Source organism: Protopterus annectens, chromosome 5.part1 (genome assembly GCF_019279795.1).
Source record: "Protopterus annectens isolate FY-2018-M chromosome 5.part1, PAN1.0, whole genome shotgun sequence".
Lineage (NCBI taxonomy): Eukaryota > Metazoa > Chordata > Ceratodontiformes > Protopteridae > Protopterus > Protopterus annectens.
In genome coordinates, this window is record NC_056736.1 from 393,617,993 (window position 1) to 393,631,242 (window position 13,250).

Sequence of the window (13,250 nt, forward strand, 5' to 3'; positions counted from 1 at the left end):
TTATCCATTTTTAATGGAGGCCCAGGGAGAAAAAAATCTACAAATAAAACAGTAGACTATACATATACATAGGCAAAAACTGACGTTATATTACAATACATTGTAAATAGCATAATGCAAATATTAATACAGATATTACATGCAGAATAATACACTATCATTAAAACCATCTAAATAAAATAGTGTAGCATTGAAATGTATTGACATGTTATAAGTGTGAGAGTTTACTACCTACTGATAAAGCAAATGTCAACGTGGAACAATGAAACAATGGATAAAAATGAGAAGAGGAAAGGAGGGGATAGTATGACATAATTGTTTGTCAGAGGTGATTATTGGAGTTTATTTAGGAGATAGGAGAAAGAAAGGAGTGGAAGATGAAATTATTAACCAGGAGAGTAGCATGCACAAAGCCAGGGGATTCTGTCTTTGTCTGTATTAATACAAGCTGTCCCTAAGTCAGGCTATCCACCTTGTTTCACAGCCCTCAGATCAGGGGAGGGGGAAGAATCTTATATTCTCTGGTCATTCACAAACAACTGAGATTTTATCTAGGAAAACTGAATTCTTCAGAAAGATGGACCAGTTTGTACCCTTTATGAACTCTAAGCTGGGCCAGCTGGTCTCCAAACAAACTATTGCAGCTTGGATCTCAAGGCCATCTCCTTCTGCTGTTCTCACTATGGTAAGTCTTTGCCTTCCTGCCTAAAAGCTCATTCCACTATGGCAGTGGCTTCTTTAAGGGCCTTCCACAAAGAAGTGGATGCCAGGTCAATCTTGGAAGCTGCTTCTTTGTTGTCTATGCAGACCTTCACCAAACACTATATAATTGATACTTTCTCCAGGTCCAGGGCTGCTGTTGCAAGGCCTGTCCTGTCTGAACTGCTAGACAAGCTCATCTACCCTTTAGCCAACCATCTTTCTCTCTACCTCCTTCAGCTCTGTGACTCACCCATATGAATACTGCAACAGGAAATAGTACAGTTGGTTAAGAACTTATCATAACAGTAGATGTCCTACTCATCACTGTTGCAGTATTCCTTTCTACCTTCTTTCCCCTCTTTCTTTACTTCCTGCACACTGACTGTGCATACCTCTGATGTCTGATTGTGGTAAAACAGATAATAATAACAGTAATGTACCTCAATTGTCTTTCACATAAACACAGTAATCACAGTAAAGTACTCTAGCTTACTTCACAAAAATGTATACTAGTCCTGCTAAGTCAAACTGATGACTGTTTAATGTAATAAAATGAGAAGAGGATAGGTTATTTTCATTCATAGCCATCCTTATCTTCACACAGTAGTTAGAGCCAATTTTTTGTGTACTTTAGAATCTGATTATGATTAAAAATAATGGCTGTGCATTATATTTCAGCTTTGTCCCACACATACAAGTTTGCCTTGTTGCTATACATAAATCACATAAGTCCTGTAAAGCCAGAGCAAACAGTAGCAGACAGTCATTTTCATCCACAGACAGTCCCAACAATCATGACTACTACTTTGTATGTGTTTATATAAAAATAAATGTTATGTAGTTCATCTCGCCTCCATTATTACATGTGGGTTCTGAGCCGATCCTCGGCTCCGACTCGGCCGCTTAGAAAACCTGAAAACTTCTGATTGGCTCGTGGCTAGTAGGTATCCCATGATGCATGCGCACATTCCCCAGATCTCGTTTGCCGCGTCTTCAGTTGGAAGCTTCTTTTGCTTGGCCGTGGCTAAGTGATTTAGTTCTTTATTTTTCTGCTTGTTAGAAGTTTTAACTTCATGTGAAGTGCTTTTCTTATTGCTGTTAGCCTTATTGTGATAACCATTTGTGTCAATTTAACCAGACTTGACTTTTTTTTGGATTTGACTTTTTCTGCTATAAAATTTTGGGCCTGTTGGCCTTTTTTGTGTGTGTTCCCGTGAGTGTGTGCATTTGACTAAACCATTTTACTTAGGGGTATTAGTCTGTTCCCCTTTCCTTTTCACTAGGTTCGTTTAAGTTAGAGAACCTAGTGAAACCTCCCTTGGTTGTTTGTTGTGAGAAATAGGGCTAGATCTGTTTAAGTTAGAGGATCTTGTTCCTCCCTTGTTGAGTGAGTGTGTTGTTTTTTCTCTTCAATCACCTGTTGAGACTGCCATTATGTCGAAAGAACATAAAGAGCATAAACAGTCAGAATTTAAAAAGTGTACTAAATGCTCTCAAAAAATATCCATCACTGATGGACATAGCATGTGTGTGTACTGTTTAGAGACTTGTCTCTTTTGCCATTCCTTTAGTCCTAGAGTGTTCCAGGAATGGAAGAATAAGTTGATTCTAAAAGGCTTGTTAAAACCTTCTTTCGAGGAAGACCTAGCCAGTTCGTCATCCTCTGCTGGTCGCATTCTTCCAGTAAAGATAAGGGCAAGACCTCCAAAAGGCCTTCTCCAGCCTCAACTTCTGTCTCTGAACCTCCACAGAAGTTACCTAAATTGGAGATGGCCTCTGTCTCTTCAGCTCCACTGTCCTCAGAGCCGATCGAGATTCTGGACACGGACATTGCAGTGTCGGCACCCAGTGCTCGGTGCCGATCACTAGCAGTCCTCTTCGGAGTCAGTCTACAGACATTCCACTGGTCTCCCCTACTTTAAAATCACCTATATTACAGAGAGCAAGGTCTCCAACACTGTCCTTCAGATCCTCCAGGAGCTTTTCTGAAGAAGACATCGAGAGAGTGCTGCTCAGACTCCTTAAGTCGTCGGCCTTACCAAAATTTTTATCGGCTCCGACCACTTCTGTCTTGGAGCCGACACCTGTTACCGACCCTGCTCTTTTTCCTCTTCCAACCCATATTGGGCCTTTGGAGCCGATGCTGTTGGTACCAACTAAAGTGGTGTCCTTGGCTCCAGCACCCCGGACGTTTGTCTCGGAGCAGAGCCCTGCTCCGACACTGTCAGCGCCATCTGAAGTGTCTAGGGTCTGAAGCTCTTCGGCCGGGCCCGAGGGGGACACTTGGAACTGAACCTCTTTGGTGCAGAGTCTTCCTCTTGTCTTGATGCATCGGCCCGAGTGAGCTCGGAACCTACATTGCTCTCGGAGCCGATTCCTTTGGAGCCATCCGGCACCTACACTCTCATAGGTTGGTACTAGGCTATCAGCCCTAGCGCCTATACAACCCTAGCCATAACAATTCCCTGGCTATTTCTTCCCACACTATTTACTTCCCTGGACCCCTGTCTAGCAGGGTGACTGACGTGATCCCTGGGGTGAATTTCCTTTCTCCCATCTAATCGTCAAGGTTCCTTTTGAAGAGGGCCAAAGAGGCACTCTGCTTGACATGTATGGGCTATCTATTCCAGAGTCTGGGGAGTCTCTGTTCAGGAACCTATCCCTCCAGCATGTTTTGTTTATTGTGATGACAAGGTTTAGATCCCTGGAGCATGTGGCTCTGAGGGATTGGGATTTATTTAAGTGTAGCATGTCCAACAGCTCTGGGTTTGACATGGCCTTGTATGTTAAGCATCAGAGCCGGGGCGTCTTTCGGAGCTGGAGGAATCGGTTTTCATGAAGATGAGGAGCATGTTGGATAGCTCATCCATACCATGTAGGAGTACCGATGTTATCCTCCCTCAAGTGCCGACTACAATCTCAGCATCCTCTCTCCCCCGGGATGGTAGAGACTCACAACCTCAGGAACCCCATTTGGGTGGTCCCCGATCTTCTAAGACCTCCCCAGAAGACCCCACTGAGGAGCCCCCTTGGAAGAGATCATGTAAGAGGAAGCATGTAGACTCCCCTGATGAGTCTGTCACATCTGACACTGACCTCGATGAGTCAGAGGGGTCCCCTAAGTCGTCCTCAGAAGATGCCTCCTTTGCAGACAATTTGGAGATCCTCAGGCAGAGAGGCGGCTGGCCCACCATTACCCCTTCTGATGAGGAGTCAGTGTACCTGAAGGCTTTTGGGTCTCAACCCTCAGCTTCATGGGTGTCTCCTCCATTTGAAGAATTGCTAGATCTCGTAAGTCAGAAGGCATGGCAGACTCCCGATGCCGTGGAACCGGTCCCCAGGAGGCTGAATAAATTTCTCTCCGCCCTGAAGGACAAAGAGTTTTTATCTAAGGGTTTACCTGTTGATGCCATGGTGGTGGCAGTGGCCACTAAGAAGGAGCTAGCAGAGACTTCTTCTATCCATCCACCTAATAAGGAATCCCAAATGATGGATAGGTACGGGAAGCATATCTTCTCTTCAGCAGCTTTTACACTCCGATCGCTGAACTATCTATCACATTTTAAGAGACTTCAGAGAGATCTCCAAAAGGAGTTAGGATATGCTCTTCAGGGTAACTCGACTGAAGCAGTCCCATCTACAGTGTCTGAGTTGGCAACCCTCACATCTATTGTTAACTCTTCCATGCGGCTGATCTCATATGCAGCTGTTGGTGCGAGTAGGGCGGCGGGTTCAGGAGTCACATTAAGGAGACATTCTTGGATACGTCCATGCAACTTTGCTTAGCCTTTCAAGTCTACATTCACCAATGCTCCTGTGGATGGATCCTCTCTTTTTGGACCTAAGGTGAAAGATACCCTCACCAGGTGTGAGCAGGAAGGAAAGACTCTCTCTGTCGTGGGAGTCCATTTTACCGTTCCTTCTAGACCTTACCCTAAAGGTCAGAAGAGTGGCAAAATGTGGTTCATGAAATCACAGAGACCTTTCCAGGACACACAAGGTGATTCCTCCTTCAGAGGCAGGGGAGGAGGAAATAATGGTAGATGTTGCCCTAGAGGCAGGGGAGGCCCACAAAATCAGGGAGTTCGCGATTCCTTTTGTGACCGTCTCTATCAGCGTTCCTGATGTGGAACCCGACTATGTCTCTCTGGAGCCAGTCGGGAGTCGCCTGTCCTTGTATCCAGAAGCCTGGCTAAATCTCACTCGAGACAAGTGGGTACAAGACATTATTACCAGAGGTTACTCTATACCCTTTTCCCATCCACCACACCCTCCCAAAAGGATCCCAGATGTACCACCCAATCACAAGGATCAAGCGGCTATAGAGATAGAAAAGCTGCTATTAAAAAGAGCCATCCAAAATGTCCCAACAAACCAGACAAGATTCGGAACATACTCCAGGTTCTTTTTAGTTTCAAAAAGAACAGGGGACTGGAGACCCATCCTAGACCTCAGCAGGTTAAACGAGCATGTAAAGAAGTCCAAGTTCCGAATGGTCACTCTACAATCCATACTCCCTTTGTTGGGGAGAGACAGCTGGATGTGCTCAAATAGATCTCCAGGATGCCTACTACCACATAATGATGGACAAAGCATCAAGGAGCTACCTATGCTTCCGGCTGGGAGCCAATCATTGCCAGTTTCGGGCGCTGCCCTTTGGTCTCACCACAGCCCTCCAGGTGTTCACCAAGTGCATGGCAGTAGTCACAGCTCATTTGCTGCATCAGGGAATCCAAGTCTTTCCATACCTGGATGATTGGCTCCTGACCGCCACCACCAGGCATCGTCTAATTCAGTCGAGAGATTCCACAATCAAGCTCTGTTGCCAGTTGGGAATCTCGATAAACTGGGAAAAATCCTCTATTTTGCCCACTCAATCTATAAATTTTATAGGAGCAAACATAGACGCGGTCAAGATGACAGCCAGACTACCTACAGACAGAATAAAGAATCTTGTGCAACAAATTTACAGGATACTTCCCCTTCAAAGAGTCAAAGCGAAGGTGGTGTTGCAGCTTCTCGGAACTATGGCATCAACCATAACCTTGGTACCTTTAGCAAGACTACATATGAGAATACTCCAATGGCTCCTGTCATCCCAGTGGTCATTTCAACAGTTGCCTCTACATCATCAGATCCTGATTACAGATTCTTGCAAAAAGGACCTACGCTGGTGGATTCAACCAGGTCATCTTACCACAAGGACTCCCTTTGTACCGCACCAACCCATTGCCACTGTGACCACAGATGCCTCTCAGATGGGGGGGGCATTATCTTGGCAGGGCTGTCCAAGGCACATGGCAAGAACAGGAGGTCCATCTACATATCAGTGTCCTAGAGATGAGGGCAGTGTTTCTAGCTTTGCAAGCACTTCATGACTTTCTCCCTCTAGGGATGATAGCTATCCAGACCGACAACATGTCTCTTGTCTGGTATCTAAATAAACAAGGGGGTACAAGATCATACCCCTTATGTCAAGAGGCCATGCGAGTTTGGGATTGGGCAATTTCTTCCCAACGCTTTCTCATTGCAACGCACATCCGGGGACTTCCAACGTAATAGCGGACAAGCTAAGCAGGGCAATATTGTTACCTCGCGAATGGTCCTTGAACCAGAAAATAGCCAGTATGATCTTTCACAAGTGGGGACAACCCTGCTGCGACCTCTTTGCCAGTCCCATCAACACCAAATGCAGCACCTTTTTCTCTCTCATCCCCCTCCGGGGGAGTCTCCAAGAGATGCACTAGTCCACGATTGGCCCCCGGGACTCCTTTATGCTTTTCCTCCTTTTCAACTCATCCCCAAGGTCATACAGAAAGCAATACTGTTGGGAAGCAAGATGATCTTCATCACCTCTTACTGGCCTCGTCAGATTTGGTTCCCTTTTCTCGGGCCTCACCTGTTGGACTGCCCATGGACTCTGGACCCAGTGCCAGACCTCCTGACACAAATGTCAGGTTCGTTTCACCCCAATCTCCTCACTCTCAAACTGACAGCATGGCTGCTCTAGTTACATTACTAGTCAGGCTTCATGATTTGTCTCCAGCTGTAACTCATATTATTACCTCTTCCCACAGGCCTTCGACCAGAAAATTGTATCATAGTAAATGGAAGAGATTTTCCATATGGGCACACAATAGAGAAGTTGATCCATTTACAGCTCCCATTACTATTGTTCTAGAGTTTCTTTCTGAACTCTTTCACCAAGGTTCAGCGGCTGCTACACACTGAATTCAACTAGCAGCAATATCTAATTTTCATGTGGGGATTAAGGATTCCAGTCTTATGTCTCACAAACTGTGCAAATCCTTTCTTAAGGGTTCCATGATGTTAAGACCTCCTGTGCAAGACTCTGTTCCTCCTTGGGACCTGAATCTAGTTCTGTCTAGACTTACTCTGCCACCCTTTGAACCAGCCCATAGTTGTCAGTTGAAATTTCTGTCTTGGAAGACTTTTTCTGGTAGCAATAACCTCAGCCAGGCGAGTTTCTGAATTACAGGCTCTGTCTGTTAAACCTCCATACTTAATTTTTCACAAAGATAGGGTTTCCCTCCGGACCAACCCTTATTTTATTCCTAAAGTCTGTTCCCAGTTTCACTTAAACCAAACAGTTGAATTGCCAGTGTTCTTCCCTAATCACTCCAATAAAGCAGAGTATACATTCCACCAATTGGATGTACACAGGCAACTACGTTTCTATATCCACCGGACCAAAGAATTTAGAAAATCAGAACAGCTGTTTATTTCCTTTGCTGAGGCGAGAATGGGCTTGCCAGTTTCCAAGGTTACACTCTCGAACTGGATCTCTAGTTGTATTTCCTTTATTTACAATTCTCAAGGAAAGGCGTTACCCTTTAAAGTCAAATCGCATTCCACCAATTCCTTCTCTACTTCTGCTGCTTTCCAAGCCAGGACACCTATTGATAGTATTTGTGCAGCAGCAACATGGACTACCCCTCATACCTTCATTTCCCATTATAAAATGGATTTAACTTCCAAGGGTAGAGCTTCGTTTGGTTCCACAGTACTCAGGAATATTTTCCAGTGAGCCACCCATTCAAGATGCTAGGGACGCTGTCCCACACGTAATAATGGAGGCGAGATAGGACTGCATAACATAAAGAAGTTATGTACTCACCGTAACGTTCCATGTATGTAATCCATCTCGACGAACATTATTACAAACCCACCCACCAGCTCCCTTCCTGGAGGATCTGGATACAGTTTTTCCTTTTCTACAGTGGTTTTTGCCACAAGGGCTCCTTTTATTACAGTTTATTCTTCTGGACCTTTGTTCCTTTTCATGTCTGATTCTGGTAGGCTAGTAGCAAACAAGATCTGGGGAATGTGCGCATGCATCATGGGATACCTATTAGCCATGAGCCAATCAGAAGTTTTCAGGCTTTCTAAGCGGCCGAGTCGGAGCCGAGGATCGGCTCCGAATCCACATGTAATAATGTTCGGCGAGATGGACTACATACATGGAATGTTATGGTAAGTACATAACTTCTTTATAAGTAAATAAAACAAGGGCCACACAGTAATGTATTCAAGTGATTATTAACATCTTAGCACAAGAGTCAGAGACAGATTTTACATATTGCTGTTATGTACTTAGAGTTGAGCTTTGCATTCCCATGCAATTTCTGAAGGATTTGAATACAGCAACTTAAATGCCTACCATTGGTTTAGTGACTGTAACTCACAATAGTTCACCAGAAAACCACAAATTGTATTAGAAATAGACCAAAAGTATGAGGCAAAATCAGGGACATTCTGCAGAATTAGATAGCTGAAAGATATGTATGTCTGGTTGCCTGCTGAGGCTTTAGAAAAAAAATACCTTACCTACTGCAAACTAAACCATTTTGCATAGATGTACTTCAACCACAGCATTCTGTCAGACCCCTGCAGACCCTCACTTCCTGTTAGAGACTGCTACTGCTCTTGCTCCTATTACCCTCCATCATTCAGTGCTTCCAGGCTTAGGTCCCACTCACCATGATCTCGACAATGAATCAGAAAAATCTTACAGAACATTTAAGGCTGTGTGATTTTTTTGCCTAGATTGTGGGGGGGAACCAAGCAGAAAGCTGAGAAATTAAAAAGTGTGCAGCATTTTTCTTTAGGGCACTGCAGTCATGGCTGTTTTAGGTGACTGTAAAAATAGTAATAAAAGAGAACGTGAAGTTAGTCATTTGCCCATGCCAAGTCACGCCTTAGGCTGCCATATATATCTGAGGTGTTCATAAGCCACATATTATCTTAGCTGCTTTTTCCAGTCTGTTCCCTTCTTTTTGTGTAATGGATAATGTCCTTCAGTGTTAGCAATGAGGTTTACTCTTACAAATCAGGTACCTATAACTTCAGAATTTCTTTTATTTATTCATGCCAAATTTTCAGCATACAATGTATGATTTCCAACATTGTAAAGCATGCACATGCTGCTATGCATTTCTGTTTGAAAATGCTTTGCAGTTGTATCAGAGAACAGCAGCTCACACTAATTAAAGGAGGTTTGTTTGTGTCTTTCAGCTTTTCCCGGTTAGCCGTCGCCACAGCGGAACTCCGGTCCGCTAATGATTGTTAGTGGATTTTTATGTACTGGGTTACCAGCCCTGACGCACAACCTTCAACGAAGGCACACCCCATTCACGTATGCCTCCACACAGAATACGCTCTAGCTGAGAATCGAATGGACGTCTTGCTATGAGGCGACAACGCTACTAATTAAAGGAGGTAATGTAAGAAATGTCTCATGCTCCACATGGATGCTGCATGATACAGTGCAACTCCCTTTCATAAAAATGATGTGAGCTTTAGAGGTAATCCCATTCTTTATTCTGCTTCTGCAAAAGATGTTTTGCATATGTGTACAGCACCTTTACTATATATAGGACAGAAGTTGAAGAAAAGATAAACCCACAGACACATAAGGGCTGTGGTATTAGATGGGATACAGCATCAGCAGGCTTCATTCAGGTGTTGAACTTCATATTTCAGCAGTTTTTGTAGTACAGGTTTATACAGATTTTTCAACCTGTGAAACTAGAACTAGGGTGCATGTAATAAGCCGAAATGCAGAGCTGGTTATGAGAAACTAGCAAAGTGTATAGTAGTCCAGCTGATTAAGTTACGGTTACTGGCATGGCTGTGATATTTAGGATAAGGTAGGAAATTAAATGAGTGGAAACACTAAGAGATACAAATGATCAGATAGAGTAGCAGTTTGTGTTTGCATGATATTTTTGATTATGGTCCCAGAGAGTATCTGGAAACATTAACTTGACTGGAAATTTCAGCATAGTACAGATCCGCGGTGGTGCAGCGGTAGGGTTGTTGCCTCACAGCAAGAGGTTCTCTTGTTTGATTCTCGGCTAGAGTGTGGGGAATGCCTTCTGTGTGGGGTCTGTATGTCCTCCCCGCAGTTGGGTGGGCATTCGAAAGACATGCATAAATGGGCGTGCCTTCGTTGAAGGTTGAACGTTGAGCTGGCACCTCGGCGTTCGTGAAAATCTACTGCCAATCATTAGTGGACCGGAGTTCTGCTGTGGCGACCCCTAACTGGGAAAAGCCAAAAGACAAACAACAACAACAGTCATGGCAGTGAGATTGGCTGTAGAGGAAAATGGCTTTCTTTTAACCATAAGCTCGAATATTTTTTTCAGAATGCAATACTTACACTAAGTACAGTAAAACATTAAAGAGGTCTTGATGCCCTACTGGCTTACTGGTCACCACTGTACTCTCTTGCCTTATTTCGAGCAGTTTCAATTGTTGTTAAGACATTTAATGTGAAGGCTAATTTCTTGTTTACATTTTCAAATTGTCATTTTTTTAGCCTGAATCTATCAATCAAGAATCAGCCAGGTCAGAGCCTTTGATAGTTTTTGATGAAGAACCACCAGCTACTCCTCAGTCAACATCAGTGAGTTACTGCATTTAGTTTTTATCTTTGTCTGTTTTTTTTATTTATTTATTTTTTTTTTATTTTTTTGCAAATAGCATGTGTCTAGTGACTTGGAGAACTGCATAGTCCACATACATTCCAGAGATGGTTATATACGCCATCCGGAGACAACAGTAGTGTTGCTTCCTGAAAACATGTTTCTGTGGGGAATATCTTGGTTAAGACTGTGCCAGTCAGTTTAATTGCTTTTTATTTTAGTACTATTTCCCACATAGACAGTTTTACATATTCATTTGTCTCTTGCATGTTTTGTAATTAAAAATGTGTGTGGGTTCTATTCCTTCAAAAACATTTAAACTGCTAATATAGTAAAATAAGTAAAAATGTTATTTGTGCATTTCATTTGCTGTGGTTAAAATGGGTGAGGGAGTTCGTCATCAAAAAACCAAATCAAAATATAACTGTAAATGTCTGTTTGTTGATATGTAGAAAGGCTGTTTGCTTTCTAAAGAAGTATTCTGATGATGTACTTGAAAAGGTTCAGCAGACTAGAGTTTTTTCAACACACATGGGATGTATTCTCTTTACCATGCAAGATAAACAGGCAGTGCCACAGAGAAACTCTCAAAACAGTTCATAGTCTGAGATGCTACAAAAGTTCACGGTCATTGCCTTAAAGCAGATTCTGCTGGAAAACTGCCATAAAGCAAAAAAAAAAAGTTGATGGTACTATAAAAGTCTCTCATTGAACAAATACTGCTGTAAAAGTCCAAAACAAAGGACATAATTGCGGACTTAACAGTCTCCCCATCTCTCTGTAAAAGCAAAAAAAAAAAACATGTTAACATTTAGAGATTCAGTAAACAGTATGCCATCTCTCTTGTGCCCAAAGGTTGAAGCCACCTTGTTAGTAAGGCAGTTTTTACATTTGACTAAATGGTCCTGTGAATTGTGTGTGATTGAATTCTTTTACTCCAGTGATTTCCAGGTGAAGCTTTTTTTTTCATATGACAGCATTTGTAGACTTAATTGCCTTAAATAAAGGCTAGTTATGTATGACACATTGTGTGATGGATGTCACACCTTGGGTTATTAGCTGAATCCAGAGTAGAGTATAGTTGGTCTGGATTGCCAAGACTGTTAAACATGGCAAGCGTTTCTCCTTTGAGGGTACTGCATACCAGTCTTCTTTTTCCTTTTGATAGATAATGGAGAGGTGAGAACTGTCCTTGTTCTCCATTTAAAACAATCAGATGTCACCCTTGAGTGCCAACATTAGGTAGGTTTCATGGGGAGAATTTCTGAGGATAACTAGTTTCAGGAATTCATTCTTCCCATTGGGTTGAAATTTTACAGTGACTTTTGCAGAGTGTATTTTCTGAGCAGTCTTGTTTGCTTAATGAAAAAATGTGTACAGTGGTATGGATACCAAGCAGGATGAATCAAAGCTGAAAGCTGGTCTACTTTTCCTGGCAACCTAAAGAAATTGTTCATTTTCTAACCTAGGTAAGTCCATTTCATTTGGGGGTAATGGGTACTCTGCTGTACAGTCCTTGATGGTTCCATGTTGGTGAAAGTAATATTTTTATGTAGTTGTCTTGTTTCACCAACACATCCATAAATACTTGACAAATCCAGTCCTGCATAACAAAAGTGGTCATAGTCTTCAAGGCCAAACTTTGTCCACCGCACTATGCAAAGTCATCCACATAGCAGACAAGTACTCCAGTGAAAGCATTGTTCCGCTCTATCTAATAGAACACAGCAGGGTCAACCTGTGAAATTCCCCTTCCTGACTTACTGATATATTTTACTCTCCAAGTCCATAACCATGCTTTTTATGTTTCCACAGTAATCCCACTCATCTTGCCTCAGGATGGGGACATACATAAATGTCTTGAGAGTTCCATAATTTGCTAAAATATAGACAATGTCTATTGAATGAACTCTCCACTGCTTTTGGAATTTTATGGGCAAAAGTGACAAAGAGATTATCATGCACATCTTGGTAAATCTTTTTTTTTTTTCTAGAAAGCTCTTCAAACCTTGTTGCCACAAGATGCACTTTGGGTGTTCTTCCTTTTGAAGTTTGTTTAATGCTAGACACCCAGCACGTGGAGATGCATTTTTGGCCAACACCATTAACTTCTTCAAAGAAATCACTCTTTTTCCATCTCCATGTCTTAACCTGTTTTTGCTGATTCAAATGATATCAGCCAGGAGTACATTATCCTTTGTATGTGAATGAGAGGACCATAGCCAGTCAGTTATTGATGCAGGATCTTTTGGGTGTAAAAAAGTAACCTTTACCAGTTCTTGTGCTTTCTTTTAGATTTATTTCCTGGTCTACAATTTCAGGTGTATGTTTTACCCTTATAATTTTACCTTTTTTCAGTCTGATTCTGCTACCTCATTGAGGCATCTGTGGTTGTTTACTGGTTCAGTGCCAGATTCATTCTTACTCACTGCAGATCATCTTCTACTGAGTCCCAATCCTGCAAAATTGAATTGCTGTAAAGTACTTTCAGCAAAATAGAAACAAAGTTTTTTTTGCAGGGTGAAAGCCTTCTCCATTCCCATTTGGGACATAACCCCCCTACACTCCCTAAACCAACTCCATGGTAGCATGACAATAAGG

General features: G+C 42.6%; 1 protein-coding gene across 3 annotated transcripts in view; it reads left to right on the forward strand.

Annotated features, from left to right (window-relative positions):
* Nucleotides 1-13,250, forward strand: part of REPS2 (RALBP1 associated Eps domain containing 2) — a 2,057,440-nt gene that overhangs the window by 1,556,221 nt on the left and 487,969 nt on the right. For all 3 annotated transcript variants that reach the window (XM_044073054.1, XM_044073053.1, XM_044073052.1), the window contains exon 10: nucleotides 10,544-10,630. In XM_044073054.1, the coding sequence (XP_043928989.1) occupies nucleotides 10,544-10,630 (87 nt within the window). The remainder of the gene's footprint in view (nucleotides 1-10,543; nucleotides 10,631-13,250) is intronic.